This window comes from Corythoichthys intestinalis, chromosome 16, assembly GCF_030265065.1.
Source record: "Corythoichthys intestinalis isolate RoL2023-P3 chromosome 16, ASM3026506v1, whole genome shotgun sequence".
Classification (NCBI taxonomy): domain Eukaryota; kingdom Metazoa; phylum Chordata; class Actinopteri; order Syngnathiformes; family Syngnathidae; genus Corythoichthys; species Corythoichthys intestinalis.
The window spans coordinates 13,677,070-13,703,670 of record NC_080410.1 but is presented as its reverse complement, the minus strand read 5'-3'; the positions used below and the strand labels follow the sequence as shown (position 1 = coordinate 13,703,670).

Sequence of the window (26,601 nt, the reverse complement as noted above, 5' to 3'; positions counted from 1 at the left end):
GTACCTGAATTGCTGCGTGCCGGTCTGACACCTACTGAGATTGCAGCAAATCTGAGAATATCCAGATGTGCAGTCTACAAAGTTAAAAAGAAGCTGAAAGATACTGGAACAGTCTCACGAAAACCTGGGTCTGGAAGTGCCCGATCTGTGGGGAACAAAAAGTTGATTGACAAGGTGATATGTGGCCACCCAGAGTCCAGATCTCAATCCCCTGGATTATAGTATATGGGCAACTGTGGAGGACAGTGCCTGTAAGAAGCCACAAACTTCTGTGGCAGCCTTGGAGAGGTCCATTGTTAGATCTTGGGAAAAGATGACAGCATCCTACATAAAGAAGACCTGTCAAGCGTTCCGCAGGCGCCTGGAGGCTGTTGTGACACTTAAGGGAGGACACATTGAAAAATAGAGTGTACTGTACATGTTCTTTACAATAATGTATAATTTGTGATTAAATTCTAAGCTGAATAAACATGGCATTTAAGTTGTATTATGGCAGTGTAAACTTTTTTTTGGGTCACCCTGTATGCTGTCCTCACTCCGAAGCGTCTACTTTTTCCAAAGCTAGACAGCTAGTGAACAACGCCTTAATAATCAGACTTCTTCCTTTTTCATCTGATTTATTAATAAAATGGCCTCAAACCATTGTCCTCTTTAGACCGTCGTAAAACTACAAAAAAAAAAAGTACACAAGCATTGCATTAGCAACAACGTTAGCTTAGCACGCTATACAGGTTCACTAAACATAAACAAAAAGCGTCTCATACAAAAAATATAACATTTCGCTTACTAACATAATATATACATTCTTTACAACAACCATACTTACGGACAAATCTTGTCCAAGGATCATATAAGCACAGCATTACAACGTGGGCGTCAGCCCGAGACGTCATGCAGCCATATTGAACTGTCAGTGTCAAGAAAACAATAAACCATGTCGCAAAGCGACCACAAGAGTTCGCTGTTGGACAGCTCAAAAAGCCTTGCTGTAAAACTTACCAAAAGGCAGAATAATGTCTGAGCGGGACATGTGCGTTAATTGCGTCAAATATTTTAACGTGATTAATTGAAAAAATTAATTACCGCGCGTTAACGCGACAATTTTGACAGCCCTAATTAAAACGTCTTACAGCTTTACCACCACGCTTGACTTTATTGTGGCATATGTTGCACTCTGCCTCTTCGTCTTTGTCGTCCTTTAAGGTGAAATGATCCCACACAGCTGACATTTTTACCGATAAAGTCTCTCGGTAAATTGGGAGACGGTAATGTAAATGTAGTGTGTTGAAGGTGTGCCGTAAAATGCGGACCGGATTTTAGGGAGATCGAAGAAAAAACTGGAATGGATTATGTAAATTGGTGCGCTGGACAACCGGGACCGGACTTTCAAATAAACTGGATCGGAAGTCTGGTTCAGAATTTTTCCGTGTCGGCCGATCCGATACCGATGCGCATTTTTTGCCCATATCGGATCGGGACAGCTCTAATCATAATTGTGTGCAGGTAGTAACAAGTAAGTAGATAGGCTGTTGATTTAAAAAGAAAAAAAAAAACTTGACGGCTAGAAAAAAAAAAGACTGCAGTTTTGAAATCAGCATGCCAATTTTTAGTTTGTCAGTTTAAAAATTGAACTGAACAGAAGAATATTCCAGGAAATCTTGCTTCTAAAAGTCCTAGTTAAGGCTCAATTATGTAGCGTCCAATCATGGCTCTGCTGTGAATTGAAATTCAATTCGATTCAATTCAATTTTATTTGTATAGCCCTCAATCACAACAGAAGTCTCAAAGGGCTTTACAGAGGCAATATGATACACAATTAGAAATGAAGCAACAAAGATGAATAGATACAGTTCAAGTCCTGGGTATCCCCTATCCTTAAGACCCTCCATGCCGGCAAGGAAAAACTCCAAAAACTCCAGAGTCAATTGGGAGAAAAATGAGAAACCTTGGGGAGTACCACAGTCAGGAGAGATCCACTCCCAGGACGGATAGACAGGAACCCCAGAACTGCTAATGGGAATTAGCAAGCGAAGTTATAGTCCGTAAAAATACAGTGGAGTAAAGGAGCAAGAAGAGGTCCCTCTAATCAGATGAGACGGGGGTAGCAGCGAGGACGTCTATCCAGCCAGGGGTCCGGACAGTCAGGAGGCTGCAGCTGAAAAATAGCCTCTCCCCAGAGGGGAGGGGGGAAAGGGGACACCGGGTGACTAGTGATGAAGAGACTAGACAACTAGATATTAACATTGGAAAATAGAAATAAAGTAAGACAAGTGGTAGGTAGAGTAAGAAAAGGAGATAGAACTCAGCGGCTGTACTGCCCCCAGCATTATAGCTTCTAGTGCAGCTTAGACTAAACTGTGAGTCTACTCCGACTTCAACTAGCCTAACCATAAGCTTTGTCGAATAGGAACGTTTTTAATCTAATCTTAAATGTGCAGACTGTCTCGGCTTCTTTAATACTAGCTGGAAGCTGATTCCATAAAACGGGCTTGGTGGCTAAAGGCTCTAGCTCCGACAGTACTTTTAGAAACCCTGGGAACTACCAGTAGACCTGCATTCTGAGATCGGAGTGTTCTGTTGGGGCGGTATGGATCCAGAGCATCGGTGAGATAAGGTGGCCCCAACCCATTAATGGTCTTAAATGTAAGAAGGAGTATTTTAAATTTAATTCTAAACTCGACTGGAAGCCAGTGAAGTGCCTGGAGCACAGGGGTGATGTGCTCTCTTCTATTGGTTCCTGTTAAAAGTTTTGCTGCTGCGTTTTGGACTAGCTGAAGACCTTTTAGAGAGCTTTTCGGACAAGCTGCAAGTAGGGAGTTACAGTAATCCAATCTCGATGTAACGAAAGCGTGAATTAATTTTTCTGCATCGCTTTTAGATAAAATATTTCTAATTTTGGCGATGTTGCGCAGGTGAAAGAAAGCCGTTCTACAGGTTTGTTTAATGTGTGCTATAAACGATAAGTCAGGGTCAAATAAAACTCCTAGGTTTTTAACTGTGGCGCTGGAGGCTACACTTACATTGTCCAGAGTGACTATCTGGGCAGCTAAAGAGTCTCTAACACTTTTCGGGCCTATTATAAGGACTTCTGTCTTTTCAGGGTTAAGTAGAAGATAGTTAGTGCTCATCCAGGTATTTATATCTCGGACGCAGGCGCTTAGTTTTTCTACTTGCCTGACCTGCTCAGGTTTAATTGATAAATACAGTTGTGTGTCGTCAGCGTAACAATGAAAGTTAATGCTATGTTTTCTGATGATATTACCTAGAGGAAGCATATACAGCGAAAACAAGATGGGCCCGAGGACAGATCCTTGCGGCACACCATAACTAACTCTAGAGTACGATGATGATTGCTGGTTTACATTGACAAACTGGTACCTATTAGATAAATATGATTTAAACCAGCAAAGGGCTGCTCCTCTAATGCCTATGTCACATTCTAATCTCTGCAATAAGATATTATGGTCGATTGTGTCAAAGGCTGCACTCAGGTCCAACAGAACCAGGATCGAGACTAATCCAATGTCAGCGGCAAGTAACAAGTCATTAGTTACTTTAACTAATGCGGTTTCAGTGCTATGATGAGCTCGAAAGCCAGACTGGAAATGTTCAAATAAACTATTGTCCTGTAGGTGCTGACAGAGCTGTTTAATTACCACTCTTTCAAGGACTTTGGAGAGAAATGGTAAGTTAGAAATAGGTCTATAATTGGCCAAAATATCAGGATCAAGAGTAGGTTTTTTCAAGAGCGGTTTAATAACTGCATATTTAAAGGACTGCGGCACGTAGCCTGTAACTAATGAAGTATTTATTATATTTAAGATAGTGTCAATAGTTAGAGGCAGGGTCTCTTTAAAAAGTTTGGTTGGAATTGGGTCGAGGAGGCACGTTGATGGTTTGGAGGACATTATAATTGAAATTACATCAATTTGGTCTACAGTGGTAAAGTTATTTAATATTTGAGAGGGGTCTATAGGAGATTCCGAATTCTTTGTCTGCACTTTATCAGACCTAATAACTGGAAGTGATTCATTTATTTTATTTCTAATAGTTGCGATTTTATTGATAAAAAATTTTAGGAAGTCATCACAGCTAAGGGTGGTTGGGATATAAGGTTCTATTGAGCTGTGACTGTTTGTCAGCCTTGCTACAGTGCTGAATAGAAACCTAGGATTATTTTTGTTTTCCTCTATTAAGGATGAGTAATATCTGGTTTTAGCCGTACGCAAGGCCTGCTTATATGTCACTAAGCTGTGTTTCCAGGCAGAGAGGGTGTGCTCTGTGTTGGAACGGCGCCAAAGTCTTTCTAATTTACGTGTCGATAGTTTAAGAGAGCGTGTTCCAGCATTATACCAGGGAGAGGCTCGTCTCGGCTTGATAAACTTTAATTTGGAGGGAGCGACGACATCGAGGGTAGTACGAAACGTAGACATAACACGATCAACAAACTCGTCATTAACAGCAAGGCCGGACATTATTCCTTCATAATTAGATGACATGGAGGCAAATATAGGCTGAATTATCTGTTTATACTCTGAAACAGAGCGATCACCTAATGTCCTTTTCATCTGAGTTCTAGTCACTAGTGGCGGATTATCTTGAAGCACAAACTGAAAGGTAATTAGAAAATGATCAGACAGTACGGGGTTGTGGGGATGGACACTAAGATCACTAATCTCCGTACCGTAGGTTAAAATCAAGTCCAGAGTGTGCTTATGACTATGAGTTGGTTTATTTACATTTTGAATGAAGCCAGTCCCATCTAGTAGGTCGTTAAAGGCCTTACCAAGGGAGTCACTTTCATCGTCAACATGTATATTAAAATCCCCTACAATTATAATTCTATCCCAGCTTAGCAAAATACTAGATAAAAAGTCAGAGAAATCTAACAAAAACTGTGAGTAGGGACCAGGGGGACGGTAAACCACTATGAAAAGAACTGGTTTTTGGTTCTTCCAGTTAGCATCTATAATTGATAGTGCTAGACTTTCAAAGGAGTTATAAATGTAATTAGCTTTACTTTTTGGGCTCATACCTAAACAAGAGTGTGATATTACTGCCACCCCCCCCTCCACGGCCCGTGCTTCTAGCTGTGTGAAAATTCACGTGACTTGGGGGTGTGGATTCATTAAGTCTAACAAAGTCATCCTGCTGAAGCCAAGTTTCAGTCAGGGCCAAAATATGAATATTATAATCCCCAATTAAGTCATTAACTAGCAGAGATTTGGGCGAGATTGACCTGATGTTTAATAATCCGCATTTTATATATTTATTAAGAGCTATTTTATTTTCACTGCTATCAGGGGCTATATGTGTTAAATTCTTTGGTCTCGTTCCTATAGTACTCTGTTTTCCCCTGTTCACTATACGAGGCACGGACACAGTCTCTATCTTCTGTCCTATCTTCTGTCCTGAATGTTGGATTTGTGACAGCTCGGAAAGAGGCGAGTGGTCACTACTAACAGAGTTGTGTTTTACACTACAACACTGCGCCCGGGCCCCCACTCTGAAGTGTCACTTTGGGAGACTTAGTTTGGCGGCCAAATTTCGAGTTAAGAGAGCAGCACCGTCCGAAGTCGGATGAATGCCGTCTCGGCGCATGAGCCCGGACTTGCCCCAAAACGCGTGCCAGTTATCAACAAAGACTATATCGTTTTCTGGGCACCATCTAGACAACCAGCGGTTAAATGATGAGAATCTAGAGTACATCTCATCATTGACCAAATTAGGCAGAGGACCAGAGAAAACTACGGTGTCCGCCATCGACTTAGCAAGTTTACACACCGAGATGAGTTTATTACGAGTAAAAGTCCAATCCATTTGAAGTGGGAGGGTTGGCAGGGAATGTATGTATTTTTTTTCAAACCTAAGCTTTCAAAAGTGACAACTACTGAGTAAGAACCAAGGATTGAAATTGTGGACCATGAAACACCAGAGAGCATCGCCAAAATGGTGAGCAGAGCTTCAATTTACCCACTAAAGTCGCTAATTTTACAACAGATATTCAATGGATGACGATTATGGGGAAAGTTATAGTCCTAAGCAGCCTGATTTAGAATTCCCCTTAAAAAAGATAGGAAACAACAAGAACAAAAAAACGCTCGTTTTCAATTTATTATTATAAATATTCCTGTAACTTTGTTGTTGACACTGCGTTTCGGTATCATCAACATGTTGTGCCCCCTCAGCCCCAAAAGTCAAACTCCGCCTATGTTTGTGACCAAGATGATACTTTGGTAACTTCATCACAATTGTTAAATGAAGATTGAACAATATTACTAATAAAGCTCATAAATCCATTGATAAATACACTCACCGGCCACTTTGTTAGGTACACCTGTCCAACTGCTCTTTAACACTTAATTTCTAATCAGCCAGTCAAATGGCGGCAACTCAGTGCATTTAGGCATGTAGACATGGTTTAAGACAATCTCCTGCAGTTCAAACCGAGCATCAGTATGGGGAAGAAAGGTTATTCGAGTGACTTTGAACGTGGCATGGTTGTTGGTGCCAGAAGGGCTGGTCTGAGTATTTCAGAAACTGCTGATCTACTGGGATTTTCACGCACAACCATCTTTAGGGTTTACAGAGAATGGTCCGAAAAAGAAAAAATATCCAGTGAGGGGCAGTTCTCTGGGCGGAAATGCCTTGTTGATGCCAGAGGTCAGAGGAGAATGGCCAGACTGGTTCGAGCTGATAGAAAGGCAACAGTGACTCAAATAACCACCCGTTACAAGCAAGGAAGGCAGAAGAGCATCTCTGAACACACAGTACGTCGACAGATGGGCTACAGCAGCAGAAGACCACGCCGGGCGCCACTCCTTTCAGCTAAGAACAGGAAACTGAGGCTACAATTTGCACAAGCTCATCGAAATTGGACAATAGAAGATTGGAAAAACGTTGCCTGGTCTGATGAGTCTCGATTTCTGCTGCGACATTCGGATGGTAGGGTCAGAATTTGGCGTCAACAACATGAAAGATTGAATCCATCCTGCCTTGTATCAACGGTTCAGGCTGGTGGTGGTGGTGTAATGGTGTGGGGAATATTTTCTTGGCACTCTTTGGGCCCCTTGGTACCAATTGAACATCGTTGGAATGCCAAAGTCTACAAGAGTATTGTTGCTGACCATGTCCAACCCTTTACGACCACAATGTACCCAATTTCTGATGGCTACTTTCAGCAGGATAATCCGCCATGTCATAAAGCTGGAATCATCTCAGACTGGTTTCTTGAACATGACAATGAGTTCACTGTATTCAAATGGCCTCCACAGTCACCAGATCTCAATCCAATATAGCATCTTTGGGATGTGGTGGAACGGGAGATTCGCATCATGGATGTGCAGCCGACAAATCTGCACCAACTGTGTGATGCCATCATGTCAATATGGACCAAACTCTCTGAGGAATGCTTCCAGCACTTTGTTGAATCTATGCCACGAAGAATTGAGGCTGTTCTGAAGGCAAAAGGGGGTCCAACCCGTTAGTAGTATTGTGTGTGAGTGTAACAGTGAGCGTATGTTAAAAGTATTGATTTTTCCTTTTTTTGTTGTTTTTTTACTTAAAGCCTAAAATTGCATACAGTATTGAGCAATTCAAGGTTATCTGAGGCCAAGTTCAGTACATCAACTTTAAACATGGGTGATAGTGGCCTGCTGTGGTGGCAATTCTGTAGCTATTACAGGTCATTCACCAGTAAGGTAAGAAAGTTTGCACCATGCTACATCTAGTGGTGAAATAAGTCAATCGCAGTTATTTTATTTTATTTTTTAAAATTTATTTTCAGTCCTTTATCACACACACGCTCACCCACACACGAAGACAAAGTCTATTTCAAACAGTACGTCCCTGTATTGTAAAAGAGGCAAGTTGTTGCAACGTAATGCTTCAATATTTTTGGAAGCAAAAATCTTTGGTTTATTGTAGTTAATCAAACAGCTTTGTCTTTTCTTGGCCAGAAAACCCTTCTTTCAAACTCTGCAAGACAAACAGAATAATGTTATTAATTAATTAATTGCAGACTTGTTTCTAACTCTCTGATTTTAACACATTCACCGCCATTGACAGCAATAAATGTCCAATTCTTTGTGAATGGCAGGGCTGTCAGTGGCAGTGAATGAGTTCATTGCTGTAGCAAAATGTTTTACCTTTGACCTCACTGCTCTTAACCGACGTAGGAGAGAAGGTTTGTCTGTTTTCTTCATTGACGCAGCATTGCTTGTATTTGCTGTGTTGCCATCTGAGCGAATAAAGACAAGTATTGGGTTGCAGTTTATTATCATTTACAGTGGTACCTCTACTTAGGAACGTCTCTACATACAGAATTTTCAGGTTAAGACCAGTGTTGTTAATAACGGCGTTACAATATAACGGCGTTACTAACGGCGTTATTTTTTTCAGTAGTGGGTAATCTAATTAATTACTTTTCTCATCTTGGCAACGCCGTTACCGTTACTGAGGACGGAAAGGCATGCGTTACTATGCGTTACTATATTGGTCGAAAAGTCTGAGGGAGACGGACTCACAGAGACGACAGAGCAGGAGTATGGAGGAGGCAAGAAAGTTGTGACGCCGAGCAAACGCGATGCTAGGTAGCTCCAATAATACATGTTGTAGCTGATAGCTAGTACAAACTACGCGCGCATGTTATTGTAGATATGGTAGACTTGATAGATATCACGTGTACTGTACATAGATATAACTAGATGCAAAATCACAGACATGGCACTAAATGAGTTAGTAGACAGCCGCCATCTTAAAGCAGTACTTTTTAGGACGGCTCTGTTGTAGAGAACCTTCCTAGCGAACCTAAGTAACTTTTTATCTAAAATACTTCTAAATCGGCAAAATCTTGACTTGAATCTATCTTTAAATGATGAAACAGTTTTAAAACTTTCATATGTCATAAGTAGAGAGAAGGGAACTAATGCAATAATGGGAGCAATTTTAACAACTTTTAACAGCTGATTCAGGGTAAAGGGTAAATTAGGGTAAAGAATTGGGCTCGGGCCAATTGTACCCAAAACCTTCACAAAAAACTTCACATAGTGTGGCCAATGTTTTTTTTTTTTTTTTTGGGAGGAAAAAAAAAAAAAGTAATTATCACCAATTACTTTGCCAAGTAACTAATTACTCTTACATTCAGGTAATTGAGTTACTAACGCAATTACTTTTTGGGAGAAGTAATTTGTAACTATAATTAATTACTTTTTTTCAGTAAGATTAACAACACTGGTTAAGACACATCTCAATGGGAAAATTTTGCCTGTTGTTACAAAAGAAATTTCAGGATAAGAGTTTTCTGAACGTAACATACTTATAGCTGCTCTGCCATTGGCTATTGCCTGGCATTCTTGGGATCCATTTGGCTAAGACAGACCTCCACTGTATGTGTAGCTGCTCTGCCATTGGCTATTGCCTGGCATTCTTGGGATCCATTTGGCTAAGACAGACCTCCACTGTATGTGTATGTATGTATCCCAGCATCCTCTTCATTCGACCTTTGTGTTCCGACAGCTTTACATGAGTCTATTTACTTTTATTCTTGACTCTATTCTTGTTTTTTTTCATTATGCATAACTCTGATGTTATGTTTGTTGTGCTATAATCTAATTGTAACATGCATTTGTTACATGTTGTGATGCAATTTTATGCATTATAAAAGATCTGACTGAATTTTGTTGGGTTTGGAACAGATTAAGGCATTTACGGAAAATGTGTCTCCTCCTACAGAATTTTCAGGTTACGAAACTACTTACAGAACAAATTAATTTCGTACGTAGAGGTACCACTTTAATTCATGATTAACAAGGAGTGGGTAAAACATTTCAGCATTCTATTACCACGGTTCTGTCCAGCTGTAATTCTGGTTGAAGGCAGGGTGGCAAATGTAAGATCTTCACGTGCTGCCTTTATACCTTGATAGGGTTCATCATGGTGGTTCTTGTAAAAATCCCTCATTTTGCTTGGTGTGTGCACTGTATCCTATCATTCAAGGGTAAAATAATCAGGTAATTCATTTCTATTCTTAAATTTATGTTTTTTTTTCGATAGTGTGCTAAAACAACCATACCATTCGAGCAAGCTTCAACTCCTTCCTGAGAGAAAACACTTCTTGTCTCAGGAAGTGTAAGTCAGCCTCAAATGCATGCAGACTTGACTGTGACGCAGCGACAAGATCAAAGAAATTGTAGCATGTTAATAACAAGAAAACAACAAAATTATCAATAATGAGCAATCTTGTCAGTATTATGTACCAGTGAGTTAAACATGAAACTGAGAACTTGAAAAAGCTGTATGTATGCTGAGTCCTAAATTGTACATAAAAAAATGGCAAAAAAAAAAAATCATTATTTATAACTTTTTCACTGTTAAACTAACCCCATACTCCTCAAAAAATACTAGAAGGTATTTTTACATGTGAAAAGTTCTAGTGCATACTAGTGTTGCACTGATAACATTACTGGTATCGGTGGCAATACAGCACTGAAATTATGTCATCGGTATTGAGGTGTAAGGAATAACCTGCCGATTCTTCTCAATATGTACTTTTAAAGAGCTAGTTTCCAACCGTCAGTCGCCATACCCAAGATGGACCTCCGTTAAGTTGGCCCCCCATCAGACGCAAATTTATAGAAAAAAATCTGTCCTTCATTTGTGCCAAGTTTGCGCTGGGGAAAAAAAAAATCTCATTATCTGTAAAACGATAGCAGCACAAACAAAAATTTTTACAGCACAAATGAGCACATACGTAGCATAAACGAATGCCAGAATTTTGGATCCATTTTGCAATTAATCGGGGCTGTATGACTTCATCACTAGAAATTAATAGCTCAATATCTCAAAAACGATAGCAGCACAAAAGAAACTTTATACAGCACAAATGTGGCCCAAACAGTTGACACCGTTTTTAGCCATTTTAAATTCAAATTGGGGGCTGTTTGACCTCCGATTGTCCTATAAAAGAATTGTTAACATCTAAAAAACGATAGCAGAACAAATGAAAACATTTTCAGCACAAACGAGCACAAACCTAGCACAAACGAATGACATAATTTTTCTATAAATTTGCATCTGACCGAGGGCCAACTTCAGGGAGCTCCAAGATGGCAACCAGTTAGGCACGCTTTTGTCGCCCTTTCCAAAATGAAGATAATCCAGTCATCATTCTTCTGTGAAGTTCAATTAGTTTATCATTATTTTACATCCAATCCGTTTGAAGTGGGAGGGCTGGTAGCAAATGGCAGACAATGAGTTAAGCAGTGTCTGACCAGGCCATGATAGCAATTCATTTAAAAAATAACAATGTATACTGTATATAATTTTTCAAAACGCGGTATTGGTACAGTATCGGTCGATACTACACAGCTGGGTGTCAGAATCTATATCGGGAGCTAAAACATGGTATCGATGCAACACTATTGATTGAGTACAGTAGCTTTTTTTTTTTTTTTTTTTTTCAGATGTTTGTATGAATTTATAATGGCTGCCATTGACGTCGCTAGGTGAACATTCGTTCATTTGCTGCTAGCCCTCCCAGTTCAAATGGATTGGATGTCTACTCGTGATAAATTCATTAAAATTCACCACAGAAGGATGCAAAAAAACACATGATAGGATGTCCATCATTGTCAGCAGTACCAAAAGAGTAATTTATTCTTATTATTACACACATATCCACAAAACATTAAATCCCACACGTATAGTATTAGCACAGACCTGTTCCGGTTTGCTCTCTTGGCTTTCTCTTCGCTTCCTGAAGGATTTTCTCTCAAACTGCAGCTCTCCTTTTAACTGAGAGTTCTCAAGGCATTTTTGAGTGTGCTGAAGCGACAACACTTCGAGATCCTTATTCAGCAACTCAATCGCCTTTCTGCAAAAGAAAACATATGAGATGCACATACGGGAGTAAATCTGTGCCATCGGAGTTTGAATTAGATTTCCCAACACTGAATTTTCTCAGCATCAAAAGTCAGTATAAAAATTCCCAGTAACAAAAATTAAGTCACAAAAATGTTAGTTGCAATAAGTAAGCAGTCACAAAAATTCAGCTGGAAAGAAAAAAGAAATATCAATGGTGAAAATTCAGTGGCACAACATTAAGTCTCAAAAATTCAGTTGCAAAATGTTGTAGCGACTAGTAGTAGTAGCGAAAAATTCACTTGGAAAAAATTGAAAATGAAATTCAATTGCAAAAAAATCAGTCACAAAAGATTCAGTCGCAAAAAAATCAGTTGAAAAACATTCAGTTGCAACATCTGGGGAACCCAGGGAGAAGTAATAGATCCCCGTCTCATTTCCGTACTTAAAACAATTATAACATGATGTCACCCACTTATTAATGTACTGTCAATCATCATAGCCACTAAAAACATGACTGAGCGAACATCTTCTGCTGTGGCTGCTTCACGGCATGACACCAATACCCTTGAGTCTGTGTTACATGACCAATGGAGCAAGAGTAACATAACTTAATTTCCCGGAGATCCCACGAAATGAAATGGAGATTGATTGGTTCTCCCTAGTTACCTGGATGTTGCAACAAAATTTTTGTCGACTGAATTTTATGCAACTGAATTTTCGCTCCTAATTTGTTTTTGATGCTAAATTTTGACGCAAAAAAAAAAAAAAACTGCATAGACTTCACTATCTGTTGATGGGGCTTGAGGCCCTCCGTAGGGGGCCTATTCGAAAAATTTAAATTCAAATATTTTCAAAACCAAAGTCGCTAGCGACTTAAACCAAAACAGGCACCTCCCTTAGGCATATATGAGTCTCCATGAGCGGCGACAAAAAAAAAAAACCTCAAAGTCGTTCCCTAATAAAATCCCGATTAATTATTTATTTACTTATACAAGTATAACAAAACTTTGCTAGACTAAAACTAAAAACAAAACTAGCTCAATGCACAAAAATCACCAAATGCAGAGATAATCCCAGAGATTATCATATACATTTTTGCCCAAAATAGCAACTTAATTTTTTTTGTTTTTGTTTTCAAAAGCTACCATAATAAATCACTCAATTTTCACATCAGAAGCTTAACACTTGAGGAAAGCATGCAGAATCGTCTTAATTTTACTCAACAAAAGCAAAAATCTTTCTATATACAATCAGGTGGCAGAGTGTTTAGCACGTCTGCCTCACAGCTCTGAGATCAAGGGTCCAATACCAGGCTCCGGCCTGCCTGTGTGGAGTTTGCAAATCCTCCCTGTGCCTGTGTGGGTTTTCACCCCACATCCCAAAAACATGCATGGTAGGCTCTGAATACCCTACCTACTGCCCATAGTTAGCTGGGATTGGCTCCAGCACCCCCATAACACTAGTGAGGATAAGCGGCTCGGAAAATGAATGAATGTATACCATCGCAACTTATTCAGGTTGAATTCCGATGTTACTATTGCCTTAGCAGCACGAAGACACGTCTTGTCGGCTATCTGGCACTCATCAATTTTAGATTGAAATGTTACATAAAATATAACACGTGAAAGGCTAAAAAAATTTGTATGGACGCAGAAATGTCAAAATGACAATTTTTTTGGCCAAATAATGGGCAGTTGGCTGAAAATTACCTGATAATTTGAATTTAAACTTACGCTACTGTGTATGGATACAACATGGCGGCCATCACAAAACAAAGAGCTTTTTCAATTGAAAATTCTCTTAAATAAATGCTTACTAGGGCTGTCAAACGATTAAAATTTTTTATCGAGTTAATTACAGCTTAAAAATTAATTAATCGTAATTAATCGCAATTAATCGCAATTCAAACCATCTATAAAATATGCCATATTTTTCTGTAAATTATATATATATTCTGTAAAATAAATTGTTGGAATGGAAAGATAAGAGACAAGATGGATATATACATTCAACATACGGTACATAAGGACTGTAGTGGGCATTTCACTCTACTGTCATTTAAATCTGTCTATGCTGTCCTCACTCCGATGCGTCTACTTTTTCCAAAGCTGGACAGCTAGTGAACGACGCCTTAATAATCAGACTTCTTCCTTTTTCATCTGATTTATTAATAAAATGGCCTCAAACCATTGTCCTCTTTAGACTGTTGTAAAACTACAAAAAAAGTACACAAGCATTGCATTAGCAACAATGTTAGTTTAGCACGCTATACAGGTTCACTAAACATAAACAAAAAGCGTCTTATACAAAAAATATAACATTTCGCTTACTAACATAATATGTACATTCTTTACAACAACCATACTTACGGACAAATCTTGTCCAAGGATCATATAAGCACATTACAACGTAGGCGTCAGCCCGAGACGTCGTGCAGCCATATTGAACTGGCAAGAAAATAAACCATGTCGCAAAGCGACCACAAGAGTTCGCTGTTAACTGCACAAAAAGCCTTGCTGTAAAACTTACCAAAAGGCAGAATACTGTCTGAGCGGGACATGTGCGTTAATTGCGTCAAATATTTTAACGTGATAAATTTAAAAAATTAATCATTAATAATTTTGACAGCCCTAATGCTTACATCCCAAAATTTCTATCGATAATAACCAGGGCTGTCAAAATTATCGCGTTAACGGGCGGTAATTAATTTTTTAAATTAATCACGTTAAAATATTTGACGCATTTAACGCACATGTCCCGCTCAAACAGATTAAAATGACAGCACAGTGTCATGTCCACTTGTTACTTGTGTTTTGTCCCCCTTTGCTGGCGCTTGGGTGCGACTGATTTTATGGGTTTCAGCACCATGAGCATTGTGTAATTATTGATATCAACAATGGAGAGCTACTAGTTTATTTTTTGATTGAAAATTTTACAATTTTTTTTAAAAACGAAAACATTAAGAGGGGTTTTAATATAAAATTTCTATAACTTGTACTAACATTTATCTTTTAAGAACGACAAGTCTTTCTATCCATGGATCGCTTTAACAGAATGGTAATGTTAATGCCATCTTGTTGATTCATTGTTATAATAAACAAATACAGTACTTATGTACAGTATGTTGAATGTATATATCCGTCTTATCTTTCCATTCCAACAATAATTTACAGAAAAATATGGCATATTTTATAGATGTTTGAATTGCGATTAATTACGATTAATTAATTTTTAAGCTGTGATTAACTTGATTAAAAATTTTAATCGTCTGACAGCCCTAATATTAACATACAGTCTAGTTTCTTGGTTAAAAGCAAAAAAAAAAAAAAAAAAAAAAAAAAAACGGGCAGTTATCATTCGATTTTACATAAATATTTCGAGCTAAAATTATGTTACTGTTTAAATCCACCATGGCTGCCATCACAAAACAAAGAGCTTTTAAGTTGAAAATTCTTGTAAATAATTGCGTACATCCCTATTTTTTTTTTATAGATATGAACATAGAACAGTCTAGATTCTTGGTTGAAAGCACAAACCAGGCAGTTATCATTCATTTTACGTAAAAATTTTGAGCTAAAGTTAAGCTAATTTTTCCCATGCATTTTTTTCACAACAATTCAAAGTGCATGCATGGGGCTATTTTATATAATAATTACCTTGAATCCTTAACCGAATTACTCTTGAGACACTCCTGCCTGCTTCTATGCAGTAAAACCTTCGTCCTTTTCCCACCTAAATCCGGCGTTTGAACGCAGGGTGTGTTTGAGTTTATCACAGTGAAAGCCAAATGCTCTGCCTGGGTCAGCCCCCAACGGGAAGGCGTGGCGCAATGTTTGTGGGAGCTGTCTTGTCAACTGATTGTGAAGTCTATGTTCTGTGTTGGAATTTTGATGGCGAAAAAAAAATCAGTTTTACAAATTCAAATTCAAACTACAGTGGCACAGATTTACTCTAATAAACAGACACTCACTGATATTCAGTGTGAATCTGTGCGATATCATCGATCTCATAGGCGTGTTGAGGCTGTCCACCGTTCTCCAGGTCATCTTTATGGGTTGTCTTTATCCTGGCGTTAGCTATGAAAAACAGTATACGACAGGTTGAGAATTTCTACATTCACAGTCAATAAAATTCACAAATTTCCTTATAAAATCATTGAGCTTTTACATGTGATTTTGGTAGCTGTCTCTTCCAACTTTGGCTGCTCTTTTTCCAGTTTTTCCGCCTGTTTCCCATGCTGCGGCAGTTGCCTTTTCATTTCCTCCATGCAAGTGAAAGGCTCCCCATTGAAGAGCTGAAAAGATGAGGATGCAATGAGAAAAACAATTGTCAGTGGCAGTGAATGAGTCAATTTAATTAAGTTTAATTTACTTATTTATTTAGATTTAGCTGGTCTTGTGTTGCCTACAAGGTGTGATTACCTGCACACAATCATAAATTCTGGAAGGTATGAAGGGCGAGAGAATCACTTCAGGATGTGAAATTTGAACGTTTCTGACATACTATTACAGTGGAGAATATTGAAAATTGTACTATAATATTTAAATTTAAGAAGGTGTAATATTGGGAACATATTGGTTGGCTCAGTACAGTCATTAGAAGCATTAACCAATTTAACACCAATTTACAGCGGTGACTACAGGGGGCATCTATTCAAAGTTAGCCATTAGTCATTAGCTTAACTCATACACTGCCAGCTCATGTCACAAAGCAAGTGTTGTTAATCTTACTGAAAAAAAGTAATTAATTATAGTTACAAATTACTTCTCTCAAAAAGTAATTGCGTTAGTAACTCAATTACCTGAATGTAAGAGTAATTAGTTACTTGGCAAAGTAATTGGTGATAATTACTTCTTCTTTTTCCTCCAAAAAAAAAAACCATTGGCCACACTATCTGAAGTTTTTTGTGAAGGTTTTTGGTACAATTGGCCCGAGCCCAATTCTTTACCCTAATTTACCCTTTACCCTGAATCAACTGTTAAAAGTTGTTAAAATTGCTCCCATTATTGCATTAGTTCCCTTCTCTCTACTTTCAACATATGAAAGTTTTAAAACTGTTTCATCATTTAAAGATAGATTCAAGTCAAGATTTTGCCGATTTAGAAGTATTTTAGATAAAAAGTTACTTAGGTTCGCTAGGAAGGTTCTCTACAACAGAGCCGTCCTAAAAAGTCTACTGCTTTAAGATGGCGGCTGTCTACTAACGCATTTAGTGCCATGTCTGTCATTTTGCATCTAGTTATATCTATATACAGTACATGTGATATCTACCATGTCTACCATATCTACCATAACATGCGGGCGTAGTTTGTAGGCTATCGGCTACAACATGTATTATTGGAGCTACTTAGCATCGCGTTTGCTCCCCGTCACAATTTTCTTGCCTCCTCCCCACTCCTGCTCTGCTCTGTCGTCTCGGTGAGTCCGTCTCCCTCAGACTTTTCGACCAATATAGTAACGCATAGTAACGCATGCCTTTCCGTCCTCAGTAACGGTAACGGCGTTGCCAAGATGAGAAAAGTAATTAATTAGATTACCCACTACTGAAAAAAATAACGCCGTTAGTAACGCCATTATATTGTAACGCCGTTATTAACAACACTGGTTGTAGTAGTTATTAAAAGAGGCAAATTGATATTGAAAACACCACGTTCAATCCATTTTAATTTGAAGGAGCTAGAAGCAGTCTATTGCTGCCAAGTGGCAGTCAAAGAGTTAAGTGAGGTCACACAAAATAATTAATTTACCAGCGCAACATACATATGGTCCACACATATGTAAATTTATGACTTCATTCTTCTTCATTTTGCAATGCAATTTTTTTTTTTTTTAATTTGAACTAGTCATTCATTCATTCGTTCGTTGTCCGAGCTACTTATCCTTATCCTTTATTTTACTTAGAATTATCTGTTTTTTTTCCATTCCATTTCTAAATTTGCATTTACATTTACAACATATGACGACATGCTCGAAACAAGATGATTTAGGACAGCGTCGCAATTTCATTGTTTTCCCGCAAGACGGACGCACAGCGTTTTTTCTTGCGAGAGAAATCAACATGGGTCTCAAGAAGGTTCATCGGCAAGGAAGAAGTCGCCAGCATCGTCAGATTTTTTATCATATATTTCAGAACTTGTGCAAAACAAGTTTCTGTAGCAGATGCCAACAACAACATGAAAAAAAGTTTTAAAAAAATCTCTCTCTCTCTCTCTCTCTCTCTCTCTCTCTCTCTCTCTCTCTCTCTCTCTCTCTCATCACACGGTGTGTTCAGGAACAGCATGCAAAACACAACCGCCACATTATAATATATTGTATTCCAATTTGTATTTATAATTTCGAATGTAGATGTACCACTGCATAAACACACACACACATATGCATACATATATATGTGTGTGTGTGTGTATATATATATATATATATTAGGGCTGTCAAACGATTAAAATTTTTAATCGAGTTAATTACAGCTTAAAAATTAATTAATGGTAATTAATCGCAATTAATCGCAATTCAAACCATCTATAAAATATGCCATATTTTTCTGTAAATTATATATATATTCTGTAAAATAATTTGTTGGAATGGAAAGATAAGACACAAGATGGATATATACATTCAACATACGGTACATAAGGACTGTAGTGGGCATTTCACTCTACTGTCATTTAAATCTGTCTATGCTGTCCTCACTCCGAAGCGTCTACTTTTTCCAAAGCTAGACATCTAGTGAACGACGCCTTAATAATAAGACTTCTTCCTTTTTCATCTGATTTATTAATAAAATTGCCTCAAACCACTGTCCTCTTAAGACCGAAGTGAAACTACAAAAAAAAGTACACAAGCATTGCATTAGCAACAACGTTAGCTTAGCACGCTATACAGGTTCACTAAACATAAACAAAAACCGTGTCATACAAAAAATATAACATTTCGCTTGCTAACATAATATGTACATTCTTTACAACAACCATACTTACGGACAAATCTTGTCCAAGGATCATATAAGCACAACATTACAATGTAGACGTCAGCCCGAGACGTCGTACAGCCATATTGAACTGGCAAGAAAGCAATAAACCATGTAAAAAGTAGTCTATGTGCAGCTTACAGGTAATGTATTTTCCCCTCAAAATAACTCAAAATATAACCATTAACATCTAAACCCCTGGCAACAAAAGTGAGTACACCCCTGTGAAAAAACGTACATCCCTAAATGTCCAAATTGAGTTCTGCTGGTCATTTTCCCTCCAAAATGTCATGTGACTCGTTACAGGAGTGCTGTCAGCAATGCTGTAGAGATTGAAGAGGTGGGGGGGTCAGCCTGTTAGTGTTCAGACCATGCGGCGCACTCTCCATCAAATTGGTGTGCATGGCTGTCACCTCAGGAGGAAGCCTCTTCTGAAGACGGTACACAAGAAAGCCCGCCCGTCTTTTCAGACCATAGGACATGGTTCCAGTAATCCATGTGCTTTGTTGACATGTCTTCAGCAAACTGTTTGTGGTGACCTTTTACTATTATTACTTTACAGCTGCATCTTTAAGGAAAGTATGTTTTATCTGTGATTCGGTTGTATTGCGTTCACATTACACAAACCAGAGCAACGCCGTGCCATACAACTAGTAAAGTACTAAAATTGGATGTCAAATGGGGGCCGTAAAATATTGTCCCATGAGCCGCATTTGGCCCTAAGGACGCACGTTTGAGACCCCTGTCCTATTTGAATGTAATAAAAATATTTGAGGAAAAAAACAAAGTACTGTATTTTTCGGACTATATGTTGCACCTGAGTATAAGTCGCACCAGCCAAAAAATGCGCAATGAAAAGGAAAAAAACATATACAAGTCGCACTGGAGTATAAGTCGCATTTTTGGGGGGAAATTTATTTGCTAGAATCCAGCACCAAGAACAGACATGTCATCTTGAAACGCAATTTAAAATACAATAGAGAACAACAGGCTGAATAGGTGTACGGTATGCTAACATTACATGACGCTAGAATTTAGATCGGGCCTAAAAAATCCAGCCCGACCCAATTGGCTCGCGGGTATTAAAGCCCGACGCGGCCCGAGCCCGTTCAATTAACTTGATTTGCTGCTGAGCCCGAAAAAAAACGAAATTTTATGTTTTATTTGTAGGCACGAGCCCCCCCCAAAAAAAAGAAATTTTATGTTTTATTTGTGAGGGCTCAGGAGCAGGAGGAAATGCGGGGATGCAATGCGTGGTTGCGTTTTGTGTGATCATGTTTGTGACGATGCCGGTGCACATATGCATAATGAGAACAAATTAAACCCTTTAGTAACGAATTCTCCCAGTTAATCAAGACTGTAAGATGGATATTCAATAAACATTTATATCTTTTATATTTGTGTGTCTGTTCTAACAGGCGCATAGTGGATTTGACATTTATTTTAATCTCCTCGAGTTGGCAGGAAAAAAGTGCACGTTTTCTCAATGTTTAAATAGTCTACATCAGAGGTCACGGACCCACGGACCTCGATCCGGTTCCGGACCCCCAAACCGTCTGGACTGGATCTCAAGCTAATACACGTTGCAACAACAAAAATCTTTTTTTTCTGCGGGTTTGCAGAGTGGAGGCGGGCAACAAACAAAAACCTTAGCGGTGACGCACGTGAGCCAGCCAATGGGAGTGAAGCATTTGAAAGTTATTTTTAGAACAGCATGTCTCACACTCGCTTTCCAGACTCCGCGGAGTGACAGCCAAAAACTGAGCCGAATGAAGTTGGAGGAAGAGGCGAAAAGGTACGGCAAATAGCGTGCTCAAAACTACGCAAGATTGATGCAGAAAACAGAGTGTTTAAGGCACCGCTGGACTGGCCATCGGGCATACCGGGCATTTGCCTGGTGGGCCGATGGCGATTTTGGGCCGGTCCTGAATTTTTTTTTTTTTTCTTAACGGCATTAATCACATTGGTACACAAAACTGGTAGATCGGCCCATCAGTCAAGATTGGTTATGGGCTGGACCAATTACAAACGAGGGCCGATGCCCCCTCCCTCTTGATCAGAGGTATCAGATATACATTAATCAGACATACAGAGAGAGGAAATAAACAAAATGGATAACTACAAGAAAAGGAAAGGAGGCGTGGAAAAAATTAGAGATAGAAAGAGACAAGCCCTTCATGCGGATGCCGCTAAATGTGTTAAAATAACACAGATGTTTGCCGGTGGCGGAGCTTCCTCTTCAGCGACAGCAGCAACCGCAGGTTACGATGGCGGGGGTGGCCGTCAGGTGGATGAGGGGAAGGGGAGGCAGGAGGAGAGACCCGCGGCCGCCGGCGGTCCGAGTGGAGGGGAATCTGAACTTCAGGTAAGAAGTGTTGAACTGCAGTCTATCTGGTTCAGATATGAATTAAGCGTGGGTGTAGTTTATTTTCATTGCGCTCGCTAACTCTTAACACCGCCAGTAGTTATAATTAGGCCGTTAAGCAATTTAGCTAGCTGTGCATGCAAACTAACATGATGGGGTTTCTCTAATGCTGGACGGTTTCTATGATGCTATTCTAGTTGTAATTATGTTAGTGCTTAAGTAACTTTATTTATTAATTTAGTTAGTTAAGTATTATCTCTATTTGTTAGGTAGTTAAAAACTTTATAAGGTCGAGCGGACGTGCCAGCGCGTCCGAGCACATAACTTTTTTTTTGTAAGACAACAAAGGCATTTTTCAGGAAATGTCCACTCTGGGACAAGGAAGCGATGATTCAATTTAGATTTAGCGGTGATCCGGGATCACTGTCTTCATCCAGGATTTTTTTTAAGGATTCTTTATCATTGCAGGATAGGGCGATTTTCAGCATATGTGTATGCAACTCCAAGAAAATTGCCCAGATTGCTTGTAAAAAAAAAAATACAGGACATGGCCATGGTAGTTGCTATGAAATGACACATTATGATTTGAATTCTGCCAATATTCTGGGTACTGTGATCCAGTACATGAGAAAAATAGGGGCTTATCACATTTTTTTGACACAGTGAGGTAACAGATGAGGCTACAGACATACAAACAGGTCTGTGCTCTCTGAGTGTTTTTATAGTTAGTCTGTAATTTACACATTTTAATATTCATCTCAACTCTGTGTCCTATTTTTCAGGATCCCATCATACTTTGTTCATTGTTCGGGAGTTTGCCCTAAGTAAGTACTATATGGAGTATATGATGCAACTATTTTTCCAAAATTTTCTAGAAACCAGTACTGTGATCATACAAGTCCATAAAGTGTTATTCTTTATCACTTATCTTCCTCTGTCTCCTTTCACTTTTTAAAGGTCTCCGTGTTTGAGGGCCTATTCTGTGGATTTATTTATTTGCACTTTTAATGATGCAGTAAATAAATAGTCTATGAAAAAATCACAAAATCTGTCATTTATTCATTTTAATATATTCATCAATGATCATGTCTCACCTCTATTCCGTATTAATCCCTGTCCTAATTTCAGGATCCCATCATACGTTGTACATTGTTCAGGAGGTTAACTAGACCATGCAGCCTTTTGATATCCGCTAAGTACTGTATAGAATATTGGGACTGGAAGGATGGTGTATGTTTAAGTTTATGTTGAAGTATATATACACCAACAAGACAGTGTGAAAGCATTGTCACAAGAAAGTTTGTTTTCATTCATAGGCTTAATTGTCTTTCCATCAATACCTGGTGGGCCGGTCTCGGTTCAAAATGCCCGGGCCGATTTTTTGTCCCAGTCCAGCCCTGGTTTAAGGAGGAGAGGACCAACACATTTTTGTTCATTTTACCTGGCGGCAGCACAAGACCGCTATGCCTCATCTGAGACTCATTTAGAGACGGTAGCGCTTGTAAAAAGCAGCAATTTGAAAAGGCACTATGAGACGAAGCACGCAGCTTTTTTTGCAAAGTTTCCCTATGAACTCTGCCATCCGTTCTCAAAAAATAGCGGAATTGAGGGCTTAATATGATCGCACCTCAAGGCTCATGGTTCATTTATTCACTGCACAGCAACGCGCAAATGAATTCTCCCTCAGAGTAGCGTGGATATTGGGTCAAAACAAAAAGTCTTTCAGTGACACAATGATTGTCAAAGATTGTATGAGTGTAGTTGTTGAAACTTTGTTGATGGAAAGCAAAAAGAAGAGGTCTGTCAAAAAATAAAGCAAATTCCCCTGTCAGCTTGCCTGGTACACCAGACTCACCGCTGTTCCAGCTATTGAGTCTGGCCACCATTCACGCGGATACAATTTCCAGGGCGGAGCAAGCCACAGCAAACAGACAGCGGAGTGGACCAATCAGCGAGGGGCAGACGTGACGTTAGTAAAATGATGAGGGAAGGACTAGGGACTTGCACACGGAAGTAAACATACGAAGATAGCAGAGTTTATTCAACATGGCTACCGCGAGACAGACTGTTGTCAATGACTCGTGTCGATGTGTTTTTGGTCATTTAAAACTGATTTTACCGTGGATTGGAACATATTCTCGGCTCTCCCGTTCACCATCTGTGTTGTGGAGACGACTTCCGACGCGCAAGAGTGACGCTTTGCTCGTTAAGAACACGTCACGCAAATAAACGAATCTGATTGGTCGTTTGATTTTTTACCTTCTCGAGAGGCCGTTAATGGGCTGGTTCCCAGACTATACTCTCAGTGTTTGAAAAATACAGGGAGAATAGTCTGGCAGAGCCAGGCAACCTGTCAGCATCCACAATTAAAAAAAAAAGAAGTCTTGAACATGCTTATCTTGCTATTTAATGATTCAATTTAAGCACTTTTTTAGTTTTATGCACCTTTTATATTTTATCGACATTTTTGAATGTTGTAATTATCAGCATGGCCACGTAAAAATACGTTTGTATTTTTGGGAAAAAAAGAAGCATTAAAAATATTTCCGGACCCGAGATTGTTGTAATTTTTTAATTTCGGACCCAGAGGATTTTTAATTCATGACCCCTGGTCTACATATTTTTATGATCATTATAAATGCATTTACACAACAAAATAACGCTGGAAAAGTTTGTTAAATATATTTCTCGTATGAGACCAAAGCGCCACATTCGTTTACATTCAGCGAATCCGACACAGGTTTCCGTATCTTCAACAATCAATTTGAATCCTTTCCATATCCCACTCCTACCACAGTTGTTTGCTTTTCAATTCCCCTGTCTTTAGTTTGTTTTTCACTCCTATAGCTGCTCCATATCGAAAAGGAAATACCAGGATGCTCACGGAGGGTAAGATTGAAAAGAGAGCGGGGCCACTGCGTTAACGTGCGCTGGCATACACAGCGCTTTCTCTATTTTATCCAAATTATTTATTTTATTTAGCATCCATATATTGTTTTAGTATAGACTAAATATATGAATATATATTTTTTAGAATGTTAGCGAGAGAGAAGTCGGCCTGACCCAACCGTAAATAATCACACATAAGTTGCTCCTGAGTATAAGATGCACCCTCTGCCAAACGATGAAAAAAACTGCGACTTATAGTCCGAAAAATACAGTAATACGTGCATGAAAGTAGGAGTGGGAACCTCTTGGTACCTCACGATACGATACGATTTGCGATACAAAGCTCACGATAATGATGATTTGACGATATAGCGATAAATCAATTTTCGATACATTGGTCGGGAAATCATTCGAGGATATTCTCCAAAAACTAATAAACAAATAAAAAACAAGCTTCTGCTGTGAATTGGAATGAGTTTATCACGAGTGGACGTCCAATCCGTTTGAAGTGGGAGGGATGGCGGCGAATGAACGAATGAACGTCTATGGCTGTCAGTGGCAGCCAATGCCAGGCAATGAGTTTTTGACCATTTAAGGTCATCTATCTGTTGATTTTCAGTTACTTCCTGTTGATTTTGGGGTATTTTATGGGTCACTTGCTGTTTATTTGAGTTACAGAACAGAAAGTGTCCTGGGAATCACCCAAATGAATAGGCAGTGACTCAAACTCAACAGGAAATGACCTGTAAATGCCCTAAAATGAAAAGCAAGTGACCTGTAAACGCCCCGCAAATCGGACCGAATGACTGTGAATTAGGGCTGCAGCTATCGATTATTTTAGTAGTCGATTAATCGATGAACTAGTTAGTTCGAATAATCGAGTAATCGGGTAGGAACATGAAAAATGAAAATACCTGAGCTGAGCCTCAAGCGGTATTTAAAAAAAAAAAAAAAAAAAAATTTAAAAAGAGGAGCGAGGTACAACAAAAGAACAATTTGCTAACTTACATAGCAAAAGTCCGCTAGCTTAAATGCTATAAAATGCTAACGCTTTTTTTTTACAATGCTCTTAACAAATGGTTCAGACACATATTCCGACAAAAAATGGCTAAATATTCCAATCGGTTGTTGTCACCTACGTCATCACGACCACCTGAGCCGCCATCTTTCGTGTATCTCAGTGACCTGGACTACATCCGTCGCGGTCACGTTTGTTTTGTTGACAATTTTGCGGGTAAGCAGCCACGCGAATGTCACATCAAAATAGGAAAAAGCCAGATGAACGACAAGACTCCTTATGTGGAGAAGCTTGAAAAGGAAGCGAGAGATCGGTATTTGTCAGTTATGACGTCAGTTATGGTGCCTCTGCTGTGGTCTGGAGACCAAAGATGACATGGTTGCGTGTGATAATGAGATCTGCCCCATTATTATTTAACCTGTGTTGGTCTACACCGCATGAAACAGATAAAGACATGTGTTGGTTCTGCTCTCAGTGCTCCACTTAAGTTAGTGGTGGTTGGTAGTCTGTGATTTGTTTTAACTGACAATTTGGCAACATTAAAAGTACCTGGCCAAAGTAGTTAACTGTCGTCCTTTGTATAAACATTATTATGCGTGTGTATATATATATATAATACAGTATTGACACATGCTGTACTTACAAAGAATAGGATTCAAGATGACTTAATATGTTTTATTAAATACAATCAAGTCACAACAAAATACAAAATATCAATAACAGCTAAGTTTGAAAGGCTGAAACGGTTAGCATAGTAATTGGTATAACAGTACAAACTACACAACAGTTGGGCAAAGGTTTGTAAGGGCACCGCATACATAAACAATCTTATCCAACAATGTGCAATCTTCGCCGTCACATGGCAGAACCAAGTTAATAGGTATAGTTCCTGTTGGATCTTATACTTCTGGCAAAGATTACCAATTACCCGTTCAACAGGGATCCTCAAATGTGCTATCTTCCTAGTCTCCTCCACATCTCTACCAGCTAACTGACAGCGACCTTTTGTGAACGAGTTTGACCTCTGCACATAACATACCCACATGTTCTTGAATATCAAAGCCTCTGTCAGTCAAGACAATGTCCCCAGGCAAAAGGTTATTAAAAAAAGCACTGTTCAAGGTGATATGTTTGTCACTTGTGCGACCACCCCAACCTTTTGACATCAAACAAATCCCCCCCTTTGGTGTGATTCCAGTTAGGTATTTCATAGTGTAGTTTTGCTTGTAACTAGAAAACATTTGCGCACGCGCCTTAAGATTTGATGGTTTCTCTGTAAAAATTTCAAAAAACTCAATAATCACTGCAACTCTGCGTCTGACGGACTCAACAAACTCGTGAGGCATTGTTTTATAGAGTGTTTCTCTGTTGGGCCAAACAATTGCTCGTCTCAAGTTAGCATGTAAAAAGGGCACCATGCCACTGAACACTCAATAAACAGTCTTACGGAAAACATGGAATATGTGTGCAATGTGTAGTGTAGGCAGGTCCAAACGCAGG

At 39.0% G+C, this 26,601-nt stretch overlaps 1 protein-coding gene across 1 annotated transcript in view; it reads right to left on the bottom strand.

The window, feature by feature from the left end:
• Window positions 1-6,853: 6,853 nt before the first annotated feature.
• The window catches only part of LOC130931622 (myosin-9), a 33,461-nt gene continuing 13,713 nt past the window's right edge, over window positions 6,854-26,601 (bottom strand). Inside the window, exons 11-17 of the mRNA XM_057860537.1 lie at window positions 16,030-16,156; window positions 15,833-15,938; window positions 11,719-11,872; window positions 10,073-10,159; window positions 9,843-9,984; window positions 8,148-8,239; window positions 6,854-7,977 (exon numbers count right to left, since the gene is read on the bottom strand). Coding sequence (XP_057716520.1) covers window positions 7,927-7,977; window positions 8,148-8,239; window positions 9,843-9,984; window positions 10,073-10,159; window positions 11,719-11,872; window positions 15,833-15,938; window positions 16,030-16,156 — 759 coding nt within the window. The 3' untranslated portion in view covers window positions 6,854-7,926. The remainder of the gene's footprint in view (window positions 7,978-8,147; window positions 8,240-9,842; window positions 9,985-10,072; window positions 10,160-11,718; window positions 11,873-15,832; window positions 15,939-16,029; window positions 16,157-26,601) is intronic.